This window comes from Nothoprocta perdicaria, unplaced genomic scaffold (assembly GCF_003342845.1).
Source record: "Nothoprocta perdicaria isolate Ctin4 unplaced genomic scaffold, notPer1 scaffold_328, whole genome shotgun sequence".
Lineage (NCBI taxonomy): Eukaryota > Metazoa > Chordata > Aves > Tinamiformes > Tinamidae > Nothoprocta > Nothoprocta perdicaria.
This window is the reverse complement of record NW_020455564.1, coordinates 131543-154477: the sequence shown is the minus strand read 5'-3', so window position 1 is coordinate 154477 and position 22935 is coordinate 131543. Positions and strand designations below refer to the sequence as shown.

General features: G+C 35.7%; 1 protein-coding gene across 1 annotated transcript in view; it reads left to right on the top strand.

Annotated features, from left to right (window-relative positions):
- FMN2 (formin 2) overlaps positions 1 to 22935 on the top strand; it is a 156865-nt gene that overhangs the window by 21123 nt on the left and 112807 nt on the right. Inside the window, exons 3-5 of the mRNA XM_026043284.1 lie at positions 1054 to 1220; positions 11462 to 11609; positions 18298 to 18359. Coding sequence (XP_025899069.1) covers positions 1054 to 1220; positions 11462 to 11609; positions 18298 to 18359 — 377 coding nt within the window. The remainder of the gene's footprint in view (positions 1 to 1053; positions 1221 to 11461; positions 11610 to 18297; positions 18360 to 22935) is intronic.

Here is a 22935-nt window from a genome sequence, read left to right as displayed (position 1 = left end):
AAAATACCTTTGGCTTGGAGTTTGTGGAAAAAGGCAGAATTTGATTTAGGTACAAATTGTATTCACGCTTAGTTCATACTAAAACATTCAATTAACTTTAGTACTCCCTCTGCCTTTTTCTCTTCCAGTAGATCTATTTCATCTCTTTACTTCTTGTAAATCCCAATTTTGGCATCTTTTTACATTTTAGAGCTTAATCAAGCAATTTAATATTCTTACAATTCAGAACTTAGTGTAGCCTGCGTATATAACTAATCAAATGTTTTAAGTTTCATTCTGGCTAACTTCACACAGCACAAAGTTCTCTCAGACCTCTAGCGTTGCTCTTCTGTAATATACTCTAAGACTTGTTCTCTTGTAATGCTGTGCTGAGATAAGACGTTGGGATCCTGAAAGCTGGCCCTGTAATAGAAATAGACTGGCTTTCTAACTCAGCGAAAGATTTCCCTGAACTCTGTCCTTGCAGTACTGCATTGTAGACCGGAGCACTGCGCTGCTCTGAAATTGCATAAAATATCCTTGTAGGCAGAGTAGTTATTGGGGGGGTCTGTTATTGTTATTCTATTGAGTTTTTCTACAGAAATTGTGCATAATTTTTTAAAGGCTCTGATTATTTTGTGRTTCAAGAAAACAAAGGCACATTCCAAGAGCTGGGAGAATTCTACAACTGTGTGACACCCTTGGAAAAAGTTGTTTCATTTCTTGATAGTATCTCAGTTTTCTCATCAGGACAATAGTATAAAAAATAAATAGGTAATTGGTGCTGCACTAACATGATTTTTTTTTTTGCCTCTCTTTCTTTTTCTACTCCACATTGCATCCAATCCAATATATGTTTTCTTGAATGATCTAATTAATCATGCTGTGGGCCAGTTCAATTGATTATATAGCAACATTTTATATTAAGGACCTATTGAATGTTTTCTGTCAAGAATTTTGGAAACATGTATTGTACTTGAAATACTTCTTGATTTTAATACATGTTGCAATGTCTTAAGCTTTTTATTCCATAGATGTACAAATTCTTATTGATCTATGTTATCATTTTGGCAGGGAGAACTCTACTGGAAAAACTGTTCAGTCAGCAGGAGAATGCACCACAAGAAGAAGCAGAGAAACTATGCTCTCGTATTATTGCAATGGGTCTTTTACTTCCTTTCACCGATTGCTTCAGAGAACCGTGTAATCAGAGTGCCCAGCAAAGCACACCCACGTTTGATGTAAGTACTGAAAAACTTACCATCTGTCTGTTCTGCCACAAGGGGCRTGAATTATCAAAGGTTTACAATTCCTAAGTCAATCCTAAGAGAGTTCTGTAGTTTATATTAATCAAAAACGCTTTTTAAAATATGTCCAACTGTGTTTTCTAAGTTCAGGTAGGTACCCTTTTATATCTAGGTAAGTTTAGTTCTAAAAGATTTCTCAAGAACATTATTTTTCAACACTTTAACTTGTATCATGTTCTGTTATACTATTGTTCTGTATCTGATGCTTTCATGAAGTTTTTTCTTTGAATGCAAGTGCTGCACAGGTCTAGCAGCATTTCAGTCCCAACAGCTGGTTCAACAAAAATATAAATGAAGGAAATGACAGAATACCAGGTGCCATGAAAGTACAGAAACCAAGTAGGATATCTGCGCTAATTCACCTCTCCCCCCTCAAAATCTGACATTTGACATGAGATAGTGCAGGGTCAGTGCAAGAGTCATGATCCTCTAGCCTAACTGGTAGGAACATTTTCTGGCTCACTAGAGTGCTGTGATGTTAGTGATGTTTACATGCACTTATAAAACTTGAAGAGATTATGGTGCAGATATGGCCTAGACATACTATTCCTTCCCCCAGATGATGAATTCAATTTTATATGATTCTATCATATGACACTGTGTGATAATGGAAACTTTACAGTGGAGGTTTTTCTTGATCCTTGCCACCAAAATGTTATCTTTAATATCTGTTTGTTTGTTTGCTTGCTGCTTTGTTTTTTTGTACTGGTTGATATAACTGAAAATAATTGGTATTTTTTCTCTTTACTGAATAGTTCGAAATATTCTACACAACCAATCTTCTTGGTGCTCTCCTGGTAGAGTAAAGATTTTCCCTATTCTACATATTAAGAAGCTGAACCACAGAGTTATTGTATGATTTGGTCAGGACTATATTTTCATTTTACTGTATATTCACATAATCTATTCTTTCATTAGCTTTGAATACAAAATTAGATTTTTTTTAAAAAGCCTTTAATTTGATAAGGTCTCTATACATTAAAAAATAAAGATGGGAAGGAAGCAGGGGAGATTATTTTGTTGGTTTTTGATGTACCATGCTTATCTAAGAGAATTATTCTAGGTATCTCTCATTGAACAAAGACAGCAAGACAGACTGCCTGAAAAGGAAGAGTGTCATAGCCCAGAGCTTTGTGAACATTGTTTCAGAGYTGGCAGTTTAAGATGTTGCTGTCTTAGCAATGGTTTTAGTTTGAACTGAGATACCAGAAAGCCACAAATTCTCAGCTTTATTTTTGTTTTTCACAACAAGACCTCTACACAGATCATGCTTCTGTAAAACAGTATCAAAAGTGGCATGACGGCTGGTGCATGTGTTGAAGTAGCACAGCCTACTTCAAAGGGTATCTCCTGCCTTGAACAGAGGGATCCCAACACCTGTATGGGTGCCTTACACAGTACAAAGGTGAAAGCTGTTGTTTCTGCATTGGCAAATGCATTTATCTTCAGTCATGGTGAATGCAGTACAGGTTTTCCTACAGGCTTCTTCCTAAAGCCCTGTGATATTTAGGTAATGTTTAGAACCTGTGGTATAAACTCATATAGTGGAGAACTTCTTCAAAATTGGGCTGTCGTACATGATTTTGCTTTATATGGTCAATGAACAAAGTATCTCACAAAAATAAGTGCAGACAGTTATGTAAGGAAATGAAACCACAAGTAGATAAACTGTCATTTTTTTCCTGTTATTCCTTACAACAGAACGTGTACAATCTGATTCCTGTGTATCCTCTTGCATCTCTCTTGATATCTGTACTTTGTTTATTTAAGTTTTCTTTTTCTCTTTTTCTTTTTTTAATCAGCTTAATACAAGATTTTAATGTTGATCTAATTATGCTTCCATTGATTTTAAAGATAAAGGAATTAGACTAGTATTAAGCAATATTGAAAATTTCACCCATTTTGAATTAGGAGACAATCTTTGCCCTTTCCCCAGAGTTGGGAGCACAGCCAGTCCTATATTCCTCCTTCATCTCTGAGTTCATCAGATGTGCCGCTTAACAGCTACTGCCTCCAGCTTCATCCTGGATCTCCTCCAGTTTGGCTGGAGTCCTTTTCGCTCAGCTGAAACTGCTGTCGACAGTAACTGTGCCCAGCTCGGAGACAGGTTTGTCTCCCACCTCGTTGTCCTTGTTCCCTGCTGCTTCTGACTCTGGGGATCACTTATTCCTTGAAGTTACTCATTTGGCTGCTTTGATTCCATCCCAGTCTGGTTCTTATCAAGCCTCTTAGGTCACTCCTTCAGCATGTTTTTTTTTCAGCATGTTTCTTTCCACTAAAATCCTTCCTTGGACCCCTCCTTTTCTTCCTCTGTGGCTGACCCCATGTGTTTTTGAGGTATCCATTATTATTTTATTCTTTTGAATCTGGTCCGCTTTACTCTTCTAACTGTGGTCCCACAGATATTTATATATATATAAAAATTTTTTGAAGATGTTAGGTTACAGTTTATAAAAGTAATTGAATAAGTTTTGTTCAGTTTATGATCTATTTCTCATGGCCAAGATTAATATAAACAGATTATTTAAAAGTCATTCTCTCACTCTGATCTCCTTTTCTGGACACCCTCCAGTGAATTTAATTTAACATGGCTAATGCTGAACTCCTCCTGCTGTCTTGAAATGTTTGCAGTCGCAAATCTGACGAAATTCTCATCTTCCATATTCCTCATGCTCTGTGGTCACATCCGATTCTCTCTTACCACCATGTATCCATKTTTTTTTTCCTTCAATAATACCTCAAAAGATCTCTCTCTCTCTCTCTGTCTAGACATTTCATTCTTTAGTGTGGGCCTCTGCCTCCCCCCATTAAACAAATGAAATATCCTTTGGCTGAAGGGTATGTAAAGGAAATAAACATTTTCTGTCCATCCCTAGTGGCTGTGGTATGTTACTAAATCTTATTATAGTGCCATTGTAGTCTTAAGCTTTTTAGCACATTGCCTCATAGTATTATCCTATTAGAGTAAAATCAGCACCAAGTCAAGCTGGCTAAACAGTTCGTCTTTGGCTAGCATGTATATCACAAGCTTTACAAGTACCTGCTAGTAGGATCATAACCTCCAACAAGTAGAGGTCTCATCTCCTGTTTAGCTGCTTTGTTAGTCATGTATCACAGGTGCTAGATAATGGCACTTTTTGAAAAGCTGTTAATTATGTGTATAAAATACATACATCTGGACTGGAACTGRAACTGCTCAGACACCAGTTAAAAACTGACACTTTGCTTTCAATGCACGACAACTTTACTTATTAGGTGGTTTAAGTAGCTGTTAAGAAGCATTGACTTACTTGGCATTTGCCTGCATTTCATCTGCTAGTTGCAATTCTTATAACTGCAAATATGTAATCTCTTGGTTATGTCTTCCTATTTCAGATTTTCTGGTTCCATTGTGCAGTCTTAAGCTGTGGGCAATTTTTTTCCCTTGTGGATTTTTGCCTTTAAAACACTTTCATTCTCTATGAATGACTAAAATTTTCTGATAGAGGCTTTTTACTCTGATTGTGTACAGACTCTGGGAAAGAAAACTCAGCATACTCTTGTATCCAGAGTACAAGCAATCTAACAACCCTCTTGTTTCGGAAACTTAATTTCTGTTGCACCCTAGCTGTTGAACTTCACAGCTTCTTCACAACTGCTTTCTCAGGTGATACAAACCTGCTCTGTGGTTTTCCATATGCATCTGAAGTGTGTTTTCAAGACACTTCTGCCTTGCGTGCTAAGCTGTGACCTCTGCTTATTTCTCATGTCATTCTGTGCCAGCACGCTGGTATTAATGATTCTGTTGTATGCTCTTAGTATGTTGAATAAAAATGTTAGTGAGATAGAAATGGCTAGGTATGTGAAGTGTTTAATTGTATTAATGTAAAAATAATTTTGTCATATTCTATAATGAAAGAGATAAATGGGTGTCTTCTAAAAGATTTTTTTTTGCTGTGTTATGATATAGTTTATATGTAGGCTTAGTTGACAGTTTAGGATAGGGCCTGCACTTTGGTTGATTTGTCGTTATGATGCATGTCTAGGTTGTCATCTGCTTCTGAAATAATGCTTCCTTTAGGAAGCATTAGGAACTTTAGGAAGCAGAGACAGCATAAATGAGGAATGCTATAGAAATGGCTACTTTGCTATTATCTCCTGGCCACCTGTGGTAGCACAGATGTGCGTTAAGGAAGTAAAGATGTTGCTTGCTTTCTGCCGAGGAGCAGCAGTTGTTGGGGCTGTGCTGGTCAGGAGAAGGAGTTGTTAGCGGCATTGAGTCTTTTCTCAGTGGTAGCTTCTTCTATTTGCACTGCTTAGACCAGCCTGAAAATTGGTAGTTGCACAGACTGCAGACACCCCCCTCACTCTTGGGAATTGGAGCCAGAGCTCTCTGAGCTCCTGAGCAGTTTCCAAGGAGCAAGCGTCCCAAGAATTGACTTCAGTTATGAGAGCTTTTCTTTCAAACAAACTGCATCACGCCGCTGGCAACAGTGCGGCATTTCTTCACACATACGTGCAATACTAAGGAATAAAACGTATAAGATTTTATAGAGTCAAATCTTATGACATTTGGCACAGCAGTATGTTGGGGGGGGTCACTCGTGAATAAGACTTTCAAAGTAAACAAGTAAAAATCATTAAACGGAACACACAAAATGGTTTGTTCTTCTGCTGCCTTAATCTTTGTTTGTCCTGTAGTTGCCATGGCAGTTGAGTTTGGCTAAATTAAAGCCCTCGTCTCTGCTCTTCCTTTTCCATTGCCCAATCACTGACACTTTGTCTTTTGTGGTAAGCAACTCTGAATATTCCTTAGAGTGCTAAAATGGAAATAGTTGGATGATCATGGGCTGAAGTGTTCCTATTATGCTGCTTTCCAGCTTCTTTTTAAATTTTAATTGAATACTTACTATATTTCTGCTACATGTGACCATGCAGTTTTTTAGCAACGTTTTTTTTTTCCTCTTTCTTAAAGAAGTTTCATAATAGCTATGTGTGGAATGAAGGTGTTGATCACCTTGTCACCTCAAGTGATCGTTACACTTAACGGATCTCTGTGTATTGACTGATTCTCTTAGGAATGACAGTGATAACACGATGTCTTTTTTTTTCCTAGCTTGGAATTGAAAATATAGTGACAGGTAGCAGCGTTTTTGCACGCAGCATATCACTGATTTCAAGAGCAAATTTTTGAAGTAATGCTAATTAACTTTTCAGGTGAAATAGAGATGAAAAGAATCTTCTGATGAAACTGTTTCCTTTGAAAATTCAGACTTGTCAAGACCAAAATTTATGGCAGAAGTGTGTCAGTGCAGGTGGAAACAAAGTCTGGTGGGCAAGTATCTTGGCACAACCTGTAAATAATAGAGACAATGAAAGAGAGAAGCTACTTGTCAGATGGTCTAAATAAGAGTTGATAGCCCAGTGTTCCTGGAAGGTGGCCTCTGAAATGGAAGTTCAAATCCCATGCCTGAAAAGGCAAGATGCAGATCTTGAGGCTCTCCTGCTACATTGTGCACTAGAAAGTCAGTCCAAGGCTGTTTCTTCTTTCATAGAAAGCTGCTCTTATGCTCTCCCAGCAAAACATCTTCTGCTATATTAGTTAAAAAGTTATTGAGGGAGAGGAAGAGCAAGATGATAATTCTGGAACTGAGTGATAGTAGATGAGGGAATCTAAGATGGTTTCCTGGTTTCCTTTTCCTGTGATAATTCAAAGGACTAGGATGGTGACTAGGTTCTCTGTGATCCCCAGGACTTGGTATTGAAATCTCAGAAAAGTTCATGAGGATAAAATGCACTTAGTTGTCCCAGACTGTAGAAGAGGAAGAAGCCATTTCTGAGTGATTACGGAGGAGTATTTCATGAACTTYTGGTACATGAAAAATGTCTTTAAAGGTTTTTTTCAAACACTTCAGTTTTATGAAAAGAAGAAAATTAAATGAACAAGTGAATACATGAAACTTAGTTCACAAGGATAAAAAGCTGTTTCATCCCTGTACTACAACGTTATGAAGGGCTTGCCATCTTTCAGTCTTGTAATTCATCTTTGCTCTCTAGTATGGCCAAGGGCAGTACAAGCTGAGAACCACTTTTAATGACTTCTCTGGTTCTGTCAATGGTCAGAGCTTTGTTACTGAACCGGTTCTCAAAAAGTAAACCGCTTTTCCCATTCTTGATTGTATTGATTTCTTTATTTTAAAAGCTGCTTAAAATAAAGCAGTCTCCTGCTGATAAGAGCGTTCTGAGGTAGTCTGGTTCTAATTTCTGCAACTAAGCCTTACTTGTCCAGTTAACTATTTATATGCCAGGGAATTTCCGAAGGCTTTCTGTTCTTTCAGAGGGTGTATGCTTAATACAACAGAATGATTAAACCTCCTGAACAGAAAAAAATACTTCTTCTATGCACATGAAACAGAAGGCAACAAATCTGAACTACAAGCTGTGTGTACAAAGGTGGCACAAGCTCTTACGAACACTTAGAAACTTAGGCCTGTAAAATGAGACGTGGGTTATGGAGTCTAGCCCCTGTTTATCCCAAGTTCCACAAATGGGAATTCCTCTATGAGTTTATCCAGTTCAGCCTTAAGTGAAGTTAAGCTCTTCCTCTCCTATTGCTCCCTCAGCTCTATCCAGTGAAAGGCTGTCCTGATACAAGTCAATTTAGCAAACCTTTAGTATCTGCTAGCCTGTGGTAACTCCCAGCCCATTTACACCTGTGTGAAGACTGAGCTTCAGTCTTCAGTATGACTTTGGGTTGACTAGAACTTGAGGTTCTGCTGAAAAATAACCCAAACTTCTGGACTCGTTTGAACTGAGATGTCCTGAATGATAGGACTGTGGCTTAACCCTGGAGTATCACGGCAGGTAGCACCAATTGAGTATAGTGTAAGAAAGATTGGTCACTGTTAATGTGCTTCCCCCATGTGATGTGATGTTGAGCTGAAGAACAAGGCTACTCCTGAAAGAACAGTGTGTCTTGGTATCTGAGAACTAAAGTTATCCTTGAAAAGCTGCGCTTTGTGTCTGGTGAGAGCTGGCTGGGAAGAGAGCGAGTTAAACTACAGATCTGACGCTCTAATGCAGTAGCATCTATAAGTGGTAAAATATTTATTGATTAGGTACCATCATGCAGTTTGCCTTGCCCATGTGTGAGTGCTCTGCAGTTTCAAGAACCAGTGGAAAGTGCTGTGTAAGGGCGGGTGGAAGCAAGAACTTTTCTTGATCTGACTGCTTAAAGCTTTTGAAGTCTGCACAGAAGGGAGTCAGGAAAAAATAAGACTGGGATAATTTGTGTGGGGTTAATTTCCCCCTTCCCAAAGGAATGCTCTGKTTTTTTTTCCTCCTAAATGTGGAGTTTAAGCAAGATGAAGTGGAAATTCCAGATATATCCAAAGCTTGATCATGGTAAGAGAATTTATTATCTGTACTTATTTATGTAATAAAGATTGCTTCAAAATTGAAAAGATTAAAGGACAGAAATTTGGATATGGAAGTCCATAGGGTCATGAATGCTTGTTGTAAATTTGTTAATGATGAAGGCAAGACAGCATATTTCTTTGCCTTGTTTTATTCAGTTTATTTTTACCTGAAAAGTAATTCAATGTGATGCATGTTGCTTTCTTCAAAATGATCTGATAAATATGTAAATTCATGGTATTGCCAGCCTTGGAGAAGAGTAGGTGAGAAGGGTTAATATATTAACTACCACGGAGAAAAGACAAAAGGCCAAGGGGATAAAATTTTTGACAGAATCTACAGTGGTTGGGAAGATATTCTTCTCTTCTTGAAGGGCATGAGTGTAGAGATGGGATTAACTCTATTTTACATGTCTTTTAAGGACTACTGACAAAGGAAAATCCAGACATTCAAAATTACCTTTCTTTTGTCATGTCTTTTTCCAAATCATTATATTTGAGCTGCTGTTAAGTATCTTATATATATAATGAGCTCTAATGTGGTCTAATTATAATGCAACTTCCTTAGATGCAGCAAGTTTATATTTATCACTAGAGTGAGAAGCTTATTCTGACATCCTCTCATATGTTGAATAGTGAATGAAAAGTTTCAAAAAAAAATAAAAAATCTAGAAAATACATTATCTTTACACTCACAAACAAATCTGCCGTGCTGAGCTAGGGATCAGAGTGATGTGATGTTTATAACTGTTCATAGTTTATATGCTCTAAATTCTATCAGCAAGTACAGTGATATTTTGTGTTCAAATCTTATGATAATGTGTCCCATCTGTCCTGTAGCCTGAGAAGCATTGAGATTTGTTACTATGTCTTAATGCATGTAGACTATTCATGTTCCTAAAATTCCTTGTTAAAAGAGGATACAGAACAATCAAAGATTTGGCATGGCTGAAATATCCTGTCTAGAAAAAGTTTAACTGTTTTTCTTCCTCATGTACRTTATGTCACTATCATCTACAATGCATCTTCTTCTGTTTCATGACCATATAACCTACTGCCAGTTCCTTTGAAAATCAACTGTGCTCACCAGCCGTAACTGTGGTTCTCTCCATCACTCCTTGGATGGTCAGCATTGTGCAGCTCTGAGTAGTGGACAAGGATGACAATATTTTCTTCTGGTTTATCTCTGAAAAACTCTTTTTCATAATATTTCCCTTTATTTTTGAGCTTTGAGTAATACAGATAATGAGATAAATAGTAGTATGAAGCACCATTTTTTTTTCTCTTCTTTATTGACCACATTGTGTATAGGTATGATTATCGCCCTCCTACAGGATTCTAGAAATGGGGGGGAAAAAAAATATGTATCTGTGTGGGGAGGGGAAGAAAAAAAAAAATCTTAATTAGCTGAAGATGGAATAATAGTTACTAAAAGAATTGCACTAGTCTTCCCTAATTGGATGCTCAAATTCAGTAGCATAGCAAATGAGAAAAAGGCTTTTCAAAGACCACGCAGTTCACAGCGAGAGCTAGGTAACAAACTTAATGAGATTTGATTTTTGTACTGTTTTTATCCACCTATTTTTACCTTAAACATTTTAATCTAAAAATGAAGCATACAGCAAGATATATCTTAATAACATATCTTATATAATATATCTTAATAAAAATATATCTTAACAAGTGACTGTTTCTTTTGCAATGTTCAGGCAATAACGGGAGAAAAGGGTAATAAATGTGATCTTCGTAAAAAGATATTGCTGGGTGATATGACTGTGTTTTGATCCTGTGGTTTGATATTTTTTTCCCAAGTTTTGTATTACAAAATTTTGCGTATTTCCAGGTCACTTACTGGGATGCTAATACTCTTGCTGTCACTGATCTTTATAGTGTTATACAGTATATAATAATTTCATCACAACCTGCGCACATTGGTGCATGTTGAGAGTCAATAACAAATTGAACTGTGGTCAGATAAATTTTGTTTTCAAACATAAGTACCTGTTTATTGTACCTTTTGTCATATTATTTGGCTTTCTCCTACTGTTGAGTGAATTTCCTTGAAGCTATTAAGTAATAAATAACCATTCTAACTTGAGGACAGAAGATTGCGGGGATGTGTACGTGTGTGTAGGTGTGTGTATATTAAATATATTTTTAATTCTAAAGGCAAAGTCAATTTTCTATCTGCCTTTCTATGAATATAGAAATGTAAATGAGGAAAACAGTTTAGCAGGGTTGTAAAGAAAAAAATATCCAGTTTCAGCTTATGCTGACATGATCTGGGGGACATTCAGACTTTCTTATTTGCACATTTGGTTTAAAAGTATTACAAAGAGTTTGAACTGAAATATTTTTCCTTCTCTGACTCATGAACTAGACCCCAGGTAAAGAGTTTTTTTCATAAATAATAATATAATAATCTCTTATCTCTTTAAGGGCAGGAGAAGTGGAAGCAAAATCCTCATGGGTTCAAAAAAATGATGATCACATCCCAAAGTGCTGTTCCTGGTGCTTGAGATTGGTGCTGCAGATAAAATATAGGATTAGATTCTTTCTTTTTTCGATTGTTAGTAGAGATCTTTTTAAAACTACGACTTTCATTTCTTTTGATGTAGATTTGTGTTAAGTCTTTGTAGGGAATGAAGAGAATAAAACCTAATCTGCATTGATACAGGAGTGGATAACAAGCTATTTGTGTTGGAGGCAAATGGTTTGATATTTTGAGCCTGTATTTCTTATACAATGAACTTCTCAACTTTTTTTTTTTAATAACCACAGCAAGACCAGCTTTATACTTGGGCTGCAGTAAGCCAACCCACACATTCATCGGATTACATTGAAGGAAGTTTTCCAAGGAGAATTCCATCTGCGTGGCCCCCACCCAAACCTCCAGATGMGGAAAAAAGACTCAAAACGACAGAAGGAGGTAGAGTTCTGGGATGCAAATGTGATACATGGCACTGAGGGGGAGGGCAGAGCTGCTGTGTTTGGGAGCCTGAGGCATAATGTAAGATAGTCAGCAAAATCCATACTTTTTTTAACCATCAAGATGTGCACCTGGCATTGGCTCACTAATGGATTGTGCCAGGTGTTGTGACCTTTATTCTTCTCTAATTTATGTTTCCTCAGAGCCATGAAATAGGGGCATTTAAAAAAGGAAACCTTCAAAAGTCCACAAGTGATGCACTGAATGTTATTAGAGTGGTGTAAGGTATTCCTTTGTGTATTCAGCAGTTTCCTGCAAACAGAAAAGGAGTTTATCTGAAAAATACGTTGAGGTCTTGCTTAGGAGGTCAGGTTATCTTAAAAGTTTTTTGGTCACTATACCAGCCTGATTTTTTTTTCCATCTTCTGTGCTTTCATTAAAAACTTCATTTTAAGCTGAAAAATTAAAGAAAAAATAAATAAAAAAGTTTTATAGCTTAGAAATATAAAAGAGAATTTAAAACATGTTTTCTATTAATGTGGGCCAATACCACAGGTTTTTGGAGGATTGGTTTTGCATTACCATTCAATAACTCTCAACACCATCAGGCTGCAAGTATCCCCATGACCTCCATGGTGAGCCACTGGCTATTCTCAAATTTTCCGTTTCCTACCACTCCTTTTTCCTTTCTCACATTTGAAGAATTAAGTCATTATTTCAACGGAGCTATTTGTATTGCTTGTAGGCTTTGGGTGGAGTTAACTCCAGTTTTGTTTCTCTTTGGGACTTCTTTTACCACTTCCTCTGGAACGCAAGAAAAGTATATAAATGGACACCATATATCATAGCAACACATAGCAGCAAGTGATGCTGACAAAACTGCAGCATTGCATTATAATTCTGCAGTCTATTGCACATATGATTCTGTTTGTGTTGTGGCTTTTATCAAGGCAGCTCTATTAGTCATCGAGGGAATGCTTCTGCGCCCCTCTCGCTGATGTAGTTCAGAAAGGGAAACATTGCAGTACTTGACATTTGCACTAGTTGCTATTGGACTCATGAGCTACCATTAGCTCTTAGCTTCAACAAAGTGCTCCCAGATGCGATGGCTGAATTCACTGTTGGGTTCTCAAAGAAAAAAGTCATGCATCTTTTGACATGGATATTTAGCTGGGGGACATCCATTCAGCTTTTTTATGAACATGGACTAGAAAGTAGGCTGAAAACCATGCTTTTTATTTTTCTTAGCTGCTTTAGCTCAGTAAAGGCTGGTGCAAATAAACAATATGTTTGTGGTGAGTGTGTGTGGTTGGTTTTTTTGTTGTTGTTGTTTTTTTTCTTGTTTGTTTGCTAGTTTCCCTACAGGTTTGTATACTCTATATCTAGAGAAGGCAGCTGATAAAATATTTATAAATATGTGAATTTGGGATGTTTACTAATTTAAAAGACTATTTCTACGATGAGGATATTATCAATAATTTTTAAACATGTTCATCTTATGAATGGTTGGTTTCCTAGTTGTTCTGTCTAATATTCATTTTCTATATACTTCATGTTTAGAGATTTTCTCTGTTCCTTTTGTCAGTTGCAGTCCGATCAGCCAAATGCAACTGAAAATCATCATTTTGTGCATGACACAAGCATTTTAGTAGTACCCCTGTCAATATGCAAAAATATTAAGAAAATAGAATTAAAGTAAAATGGAAAATTGTATTGTGACCAGTTCTAAAAGGAACGTAAACAATTCTCAAAAATTACCAGAGATGTCAACTTTAAAAGTATTATTAATTATTTTCTTGGCTTGTTGGTGTGAATTTGAGGCATAAGATATGGAGGGAAAAGAAAAAAATGACTTTCTGAATACCATTCAGGCAGATGTAGAATGTCATTTTTTGTTTGATTATTTGCATGCTTGCCATGTGGAAGATCCTGGAGGTGAGTGACCTTTCAGGTGAACACTGAAAGGTAAAGGACCCAAGATACGTGGCAAAATTGTTTTATGTGTACTTTTCTTTTCAAACTGGAGGGGCAAAGCATTTTTCTAAAGACTAAAATAACTGTGTATACAGAAGCTGTATTTCTGCATTAAATGTATTATTGTTGTATTAGCTAAAGATGCAGTATTCAAATCAGAGACAACTTCTACATAAAAACTTTAATTTTTAGGAGAGCTATTGATTCAGAGGGGAATATGGCAGGAGGTTTTTTTTATGTGTACAGTATTTTTCTTATTCATGACTTCCAAGCTTTAAGTAAGGCAAGAGTGAATTCTGCAAGGAGTTAGATAATTCATCCCTAAAATAGTAAAGCACGTAATCATCAGTTTAATGTGGTATATATTAAACAAATTTGCTGTGTGATTTGTGAGGACAAAGAGAAGGAATGTTGTTGAGTTAAGGAAGAGAATTATTAGAAGAATTAGAGGTTTGGATTTTTCAGTATTTGTTGTTGTTTAAGGGAGGTTGCCTTGGCTATTTGGTAGTTTCTTAAAATAAAGATGAAGTTTGGAAATATCTAATATGAATTTGGGTTGAAGACTTTAGATCCTTTTACTGACAAATAAGATTCCTTTTTCCATTCTGGATTCAGATAATTTTGGGGACAAAATGTGACAATAAGTTCAGTGACTATGATATTTATATATAAATATAACCTAAATCTGTTTCTTCTCTTCTTTTGGGATTAAACTCTGCTAATCTCATGCCATAGCACATTGTCCAAATCTAGATATAACAGGTTATTAGATATCTGATTTTTTTCATCCTTTGCTGTTGATGCCGTATCACTTAATGTACAAGAAGAAGCAACAATGCAGGTACTAGCACCCAGGCATCTATTGCCCTTGTAATTTGTCCTAACCGTAAGGTGCTTAAGGTTTACAAAACCTCCTCATGCAAAATGAAACAGCGCCAACATGCTGAATCTGAGATCTAGGTTAGTGCCTTTACCAAAACTAGCCTTTTCCACAGACCTATTTAGCAAAGATTAACCCATAGTGTGAGGATAAATGGATTTAATTTTGCAAGTTTTGGCAGGCTAAGCTTAAAATAAATTGTTTATATTGCCACAGACTGACTTTATATTTGCTTAGGCAACAAAGCTTGCCTAAACTCAAAAATAAGCTAGAGATTTGTATGAATATTAAGTATTGATAAATGTATAGACACTTTCCTTTCCAATTTATTCACATTTCCTTTTTTTTTTCAGAACTTTTACTGTAAAGGACAAAATTGCCTTATTTGCAGAACATTAGCAAGCAGGAAAGATATTGGTAAATTTTGTTTTGGCTGAAGCCGACTACGAAGAAGCTTGGGGCATTGCAGTAAATGAAGAGTCAGTAAATCTGTAGGAAATTAATGAAAAATACTTCAAGCTAATACTCTGAGTTCTCTGTAGGTATAACACAGTATCCTCTCCCTTGCTCCCTGCTGCTGGCCTATTTGTTGCACTGTTTCAGATTAAAATATCTCTGGATAAATAAGTAATAATTGAAAGCACTGGAGAACTTGACCTGTCAGAGTTTAAGCAAATTGCTGATTATATTCTGAGAGAAGTATTGCATTTGGCAGGCTAATATCTAAACAAATACATGTTTGATAAGAATGAAGACAGTAGTGTATTTGTTTAATGGTGATATATAAATATCATCCCTCCCTTGAGACTTGTATAGCAATCTGTTGCAATTACAATTGCATGGTGGCAATTTTAAAGGTTTGCTACAGGAATTAAAAAGCAAAAGGAGGAGGATGACACATGCGAGTACTTGAGAAAGCAATATCTCAAAGCTAAGTCTAAAGGAGACTATTAAGAGTTTTGGGGAAGAGAAACAGGAGGTATAGTCAGTGCAGTGGCGGAAAAACAGCTATTCAGGAAGCGCACAGGAGCGGAGGGTAGGTCTGACCCCAGTGCTTTCAGTTGTTACATATTTATCCATATATATATATATATATATATATTTTTTTTTTTGCATCTGAAACAGGACAAAGAATACTGTGGCAATACTGACTGTAACTTAACTGGCTCAGGTGCAAGTAGTGCAGTCACAGTACAGGGCACCTCTTCTTGAGCTAGGTTATCCATGCCACCATATGGCATCCGGATGCGTATTTTCCTCTCGATTACTTTACTCTTCATTAATTTTTGATATTCCTTATTTATCTTTTTTTTTTTTCCAAAAGCCTCTGAGAATAACTATCAAATGGTCTTCTAAGAGCTATGGTGGGGAGATCAGTTCAGAAAACTTACAGAGTTACTGGCATCAAATGACCTCAGATAGCTCTAAAATTAGTCATGCATATGTGCATGTCTTGTACAGCACTAGAACATAGGCTAAGCTTAGTGTGAACAAAAATGACATTGATCTTAAGTTTGTCTCTACCATACAAAAATCTAAAACTGCATACACAGCCTCTAGGGAGATAGTCAGGTTGGGTAGTCAAAGAAGCTCTCATCTATCACGTAACTTGTAACACAAGTATTGAACATTTGAATATTTTAAGAATGCTAATATTCTTTGGTTCCTGCTGGGGAGGCTTTTTGCTGGAAGTTAATTATTCTGTGTATTTGTGAGAGGCGATGACCCTTTTTATCCTGTAACAGTCTATCCTCACCCAATTCTTTATCCCAGGAGACAGTTCTGTCAGATGAGACTCCAAATGCTGTTTTAGTAAAAAATGGAAGAATGTAAAAAAGTTAAGAAATGTTAGTATTCAAGCAGTATCCTTGCAGAATATCTGCCACTGGCAATAAAACTTTCCCTTTGCCCATCCTGCCTCCAACAGCTGAGACTGTAAGCAAACTGTAGGGCGGTTAGATGTCCAGGTATTTTAAACTGGTGATCATGGACCATCAGCTATAAAATTATACTCTTCCTGCAATCAGTCCTGCGGATCTGCCCGCTGTGTAGTAACACCCCTAAAACTCATAAGAGTGAGTGTGACCTGTGTTCTCTGGACAGGTTTAAGAAATATTTCTGTTCTTGAACCATGTACAAAAGTAGGCTATGCTAGTTAACAAGGCATAACCACTTCATTAGCCATAGCCAGTTAGAGAACTTTGCACTTTGTAGCTGATGGTTTTTTTTTTTTCTTACTAAGTATCATCTTATTAAGCAAGGAAACTGAGGCACAGAGAGGCTTTAAAAGAGAAGAATTTTGTGGAAAGTACAGAATGAAAAACAGAGCTTTTAATGCCTTGTGCTTTAACCATAAGACTTTTTTTTGTCTTACATAAATTCAGGAAGCCCCTGTTCTCTGCAAGGACTTACTGAAGGACTTCAGAGTACTGAATGTGTGCTGAGTTATTGCATGCTTCTGTCATAGCCAGTATAAAATCTGTAATTTCTTTTATCTAGCAGGCAATCAAAATATTCCACTGCAGAAGAAAAATAGGAATGTGCAGTAYATACTTCTCCTTCAAATGAAAACCTGGATTCTGTTCATATCTTTCTTTTTTAACTTCAAATATTGGTGGTTAGCTTTGATTTTTTTTTTTTTTCTCCCCACCTTAGGAAAATGCAGGTTCCCAAAATAAATATTGGAAGAAAGAGTGATTGTTTTCCAGTTTTTAAAATTAGAAAGGGAAAAAAGTGTGGGGAAATTCTGTCTTTCCATTTACCAGGGAAAATGTACAGATAGAAGTCCTTACTCAATTACTGCTATTTTATTTTTTATTGTGACAGTGATGATTGGTGATCTGTGGTTCTGTTTACAATTATTAATCTGAGACAAACAGATTCTTTTCTTCTAAAGACAATAAATAAGTAAAAGAATACTTAAATAATCATTAGGTTTCTCAGTTATTTTGAAAAACAAATATTCTTAGTAATGAACACGTTCTGTTTATTTTTTTGTCTAAATGAGTATCATGTGGTCAAAACTGAAAGTCAAATCCATGCTTGATTTTTATTTCTTTTTTACCTAAATGAGAGAATGATGGAATTCAATCCATAGATGAAGAATTAGTTTTACGTGCTCAGTATCAATGCCTCAAGTTCTGAGAAGCAGTGACTGTGCACTTACTGTATTGTGTATTGGTCCCTCCTCTTTCTCACATCATCCCTTTGCAAGGCTGAGATGTTGGGGAGGCTGCAAGGATGAAGTGGAGGTTTCATAAGACGTACTTGCACTGTTAAGCCAAATTCTCCTTCAACCCCACTGTGAGTTTCAGTCTCTAGATATCTGTCTATTTCATAGTGGATATTCAAAGCTTTATATCAGAGCAGAGGATGGCTGGTGGAMGACATGAGAAAATGCCAGAGCTACTACAAGTTGCCATATAGGTTTTCTTGTCCTTTCATAAAAAGATATGGTTTGTATAGTATAAGAACACTTTTTGATGCGACTGTTTGGGAAGAACATGCATGAGCATTTTCCCTAGACCTTCTGTGGAATATTGATAACAGAGTTATAAGTAACTACCTTTTATGAAATGGAAACTTTGATAAAGGCAAAAGCTTTCTTTAAAGTTTTGTATGCTTCTATAATTCCATTTAATTCTGAATCGTATTAAATACACACTGCAAACTGAATCATGTTACAAAATGAAATTTGAGATAGTTTGCTTTGTTTGTATATGCAGCCTGTTTGATTAATTTTAAATGGATAACTTGAGGTAGAACAGCTAACATTTTAACTCTATCACATGTTCAAGTATCTTTTCATAAAATGTGTTTTCTTTCCAAACTCAGAGTTGAAATCTGCAATCCTAGAAGCAGAGAAACAATGCATTGATGATGTTCAGCGATTACRGGTAAGGCTTTGATAAGTGTTTTATCTAATATTTTGTAAAAAGACTGGGGTGAAAAAAACATACTTTAGGCAGTTTTACAATAGTTTTTTTCTATGTGTGTAATCAACGTTCAGAATGCATTCAGACGTGATTCTCACTTTCAAAATTCTGAGCTCAACTCTAATTTCAAAATACTGAGAAGATTCAGTGTTTTGTTTTTAGATAAAGATATTCAAGGTTCTTCGCTGTAATCATTATTGTAAAATATTATTGTTGAGTTGATCTACTATTTTTTTTTCCCCTTCTCTCAAGTCTATATCAATGGCATTAGGCAAGCAGATTTAGATTGACATGCTGGACATCAGAGAGATGTTCAACATAAGCACAGTCTAAATGTTAATATCTCAGCATTTGTATGATATTCTTCATTAAATATAGTGTGACTTGATGGAAYTGAGGAAATTCAAAATCCAGTTCTCTAGAAGACTTGCCTATTTTCTACGTAAGCTGTCTGATTAAAGATACTGCACTTAACTTACTATTAAGTAAGACTAATTTCCATCCTTTCTGTGCATTCCCAAACAAATTTTTTGTTTCTTCTTGGCATGGGCATGGAACAGGTGGTAGCCCTAGATTTCTCTCTTCCRCCTGTCACCTCCCCTCCTTTTTCTTAATATGATTCTAGTATCTCTATATTAAGCATTGCCTGTTGTGAAAATGTTTAGCAACTTTATAAAACTACATAAGAAATATCCCATGAAATGAATGCTACTGATCACCACCATTTTACAAAATTAAAATTATGGAAACTTGATCTATTTTCAGTCATCAATACTACAAATATGGATGGGGCAAAGAGGTGTTGTGCATGTTTCCCTTATCAAAAAACATTCAATKAACTTTTCTAGGCAATTTGTCCAGGTCTTCAATCTCTATAATTAAGAACATTTAACAATCAGACATCATTAGTTAAAATAATATTAAAAAACACAGGAAATCACAATATTTTAAGTTTAAGTTATAAAGAGTATTTTCTAAATTTTACTCATGCACTTTTTCAGTAGTTTTTAATGTTTCTTGTGGAAAAGTGAGCTGTTATTGTCTTTCCAGTAATTTATTGTACTTAGAATCATACAATATCTAAAATTGTAACTCATTATAAGAAAAGRCTTTTTATAATTTTTTTTGGAAATGTGTTTATGATGGTTTAGATACTTTGCCTAAAAAAAAAAAGCTTATATTTTTAGAAAATCAGTGTACATTTTTATTTCCAGTAGACTATTTGGCATTGTAATAAATGATTATCAAAATCCAGTGGATAAATCTGTACCTAAATCTGATACATAAATATAATGTTAGTTTATTCTGTTTGCTACTATTACTTACAAATGAATAGCAGAAATAAGGACTTTTACACATGATTGCCTCATTGACAGAAAACCATCTCAAGTTGCTTGCTCTACTATGTCTTTGTTATAGTTTCTTTTAAAAATTAGAGTGGGAGCTGTTTAATATGAGAAACTGTCCATGGAAAAAAATCTGTAAAAGATCCACACCATTTTTTACAGTCCCAAACAGCTAAGAATATAATAATTTTAAGATTTGAAAAGTAGAATGGTCAAACTATCTTTCCTATCATCATCTTTGTAGGTAAGTTCTTTACAGAAATTGAATGATTATTTGTCATTTATATATATGTGTATATATATATWTTTTTTTCTGATGTGATGAAATGCTATGGATTATTTCTTCAAGAAATTGGGCTCCTTTTATTCTTTCAATTATTTGTTGCTAGTTTTCTTTTYGGAAGAACGCAAACATTTCTACCAAGTAGGTGATATTTTTGTACTGTTTTGTTTGTATGCTTAAAGGAAAGGGGTATTAGTGGACAACTTGAAAATGAAGCTTTCAGCAAGTCAACTTACAATTTCCTTCCCCATCCTTTCCCTGCTCTGGGGAAAGATACTTTCCCGAAGGAATAAAAATAATTGGCAGTGGTTGATATTGGCATGGAAACAAATGCTAGTGTAACATGGTGCTGATAATTCATGTCTTTTTTAATAAATAGTTGACTAAATCTTGACACACAGCCWAGCTTCTGCACTAGCTAGCAACTGAAAGTGCCTTTTCTATTTATCCTCTCCTTCCTTACTTCTTCAGTTGTATACAACCTTGTATTGTCTTGAATAATTCCCAAAAGTTTCTGAGGCTTCTCTTGTTCGATCCAAAATGGCCTACCTCTTAAAATAAGTTTTAAAAAACTAGGTGTGATCAGGGTGTATGTTTGGTGTTTTTAACACTGGATCTGGTAAATAGGGGGAAGATAAGAGAAACTGGCAGCCATATCAAGTCCTAGTTCTGAAGCATCTGAGAACAACAATAGTTTCTCTATGTCCCAATATGAACAGAGAAAGCTTAGTTTTGTCAAACACAAGTAAGGAAGAAGAAGAAAAAGTGAATGGCCTGATTTAGAGACTCCAGACTCAAATTTGATTTTCAGTTTTAGCAACTCTACTCTTGTGCAAGAGTATAGTTCCTTCCTTTCTATTTCATGCCTCTGATCTTTTGCAGCATCGTTGCAAACTTTCCCTACATCTTAATTCATTCTTTTGTTTTAATTGGCTGGCATACTAGGCAAAAATCTATTCCTAGCTGAAGGGGAAAAATATTTTTTGAATTGTAAAATGAGTATTTGTAAACTATGCTTCGGTTAGCAGTGGGGTCATCATAGAACCAAAAACTTGCTATTTGTTTGGCAGATACTCAAATTCAATATTCTCTATTCTGTTTGTTATCATATTCATTTATTTTGATAATGTGAGATCAGTGCTAACCCTGAGTAACATATAAATTGAAAAAGAAATCCTAATTACTTTTATGGTTAGCATCCAGTTTGAGTAAGTTCTTCATTTCACTGAAGATGACTGATTTCTCAGGAGATGACATTTTACCAGGCTGATCCAAATTTTAGCACTTGGCTTAGAAGGTAGTTTGATAGTTTGCACTGGATATTTAATCTATATTTGAAGCAGTAAATATATTTTTGTGCCTTAACTTTGAAGGGTCAGTATTTTGCTTTCTTTTGGTTCACCTTATTTCAACCATCAAATAATTCCTCAACCAAAATTATATGCCCTCTTGGAACACCATGTACTTCAAAAACAACCAGACATAATATTTCGGCAGTTCTTGGGCAATAAAGAGAGATTTATGCTGCGTGATCTATCTTTTGGTGCACCTTCCAACAATATCATGGGGAAAAAATGCTAGCTTTGAAAACCTTAAATTATAGAACATATTTTGCCATGTTGAATATATGCTTTTTACTTTAAAAACATCATAACTCTTCTCCTTGAAGTACCTCTTCAGAATATTCCTAACTACATTTTATTGATGTTCCCTCTCACTATCGTTCTGGGGGGACTTTTTAGCATAGTCTTTTAACTACAATTTATGATAACTATTTAAGGAAATAACTTGGTGATATTCAAAACATTTCAATTTTGACACTTAGTAATGCAGTCAAGAAAGGTTGTGGCATTCTTGGACTAAATGTGTAATAAGACTTTTTAGAAAATAGTCATAAAATACTGGGGACTGGGGTTTTATTTTTCGTTGCTGTAAAATGTTGCTGCATGACTTTGTCCTGGAAATCTGCATGCTGCTTAAACGTGTCTCTAAACTAAGCTTTCAGTAAGAGCTTAAAATTTAATTCTGCATAGATTCATATCCATATAGAATAAATAGAATTGCATAGACTCTCATGGATTCATAGGCCTGAAAATACAGGACATGCATTCCAGTACATATATGTGAAAATTTGTGTTAAATTGTGAAAKGATGTCACTACCTTCCCAAACAGAATAAAAATGAAAAGAAAAAATAGCACAGGGAGGTTTTTTTAAACTCATGTTATTTTTGTGTGATGTTACTCTCATCAGGCTAGAAGCAAACTGTAGATGACACTGGTTAGCAATTGTGTTCAACAGAAATCAGAGCAGAATTGGTTTTGGAACTCATAAAGGAAAAGCTCCCAATCTGTGGCTATGGCTCTTTTTAAACTGCTTCATTCCTTTGCATGTTCTTTCTTGAAATAGTCATTCAGAAGGACACAGTTATCCTGGGAATACAAACCACTCCTCTTCCGTCCCTTCACTACTTGCCAGGATTCTTTTGTATGGGGGAACAGAAGGCCTGCAGAGGCAATGAACATGTCTTCTGAGACAGTTCTTTTCCCATAGAAGGATGATTGCTAAAGTCTTAGATTTCTGAATTAAAAAAATCACATTTGAGTAAAGGCATATGTTATGTTCAGTAAGATCCACTAGATACAGCTGTCTTATATTGAGGAGAAAAAAAAAGGTACCTGAAAGAACAACTTTAAGTCAACCATAYGGATTAAATATGATGAAGTCAGGACATTTTGCAAAGATCCTATAACTAACTGTGATCTTTGTCCTTGCAAATAGAGTTGGATATATCAAGGAGAAGTACTCTGTTGATATACACTTTCTGCAGTATCATGCCAGCACTGGCTTACCTCAAGAAATAAAAAAATTCAAAAGGGTTATACCTCGAGGTTTTTTAGTGGTGGTGT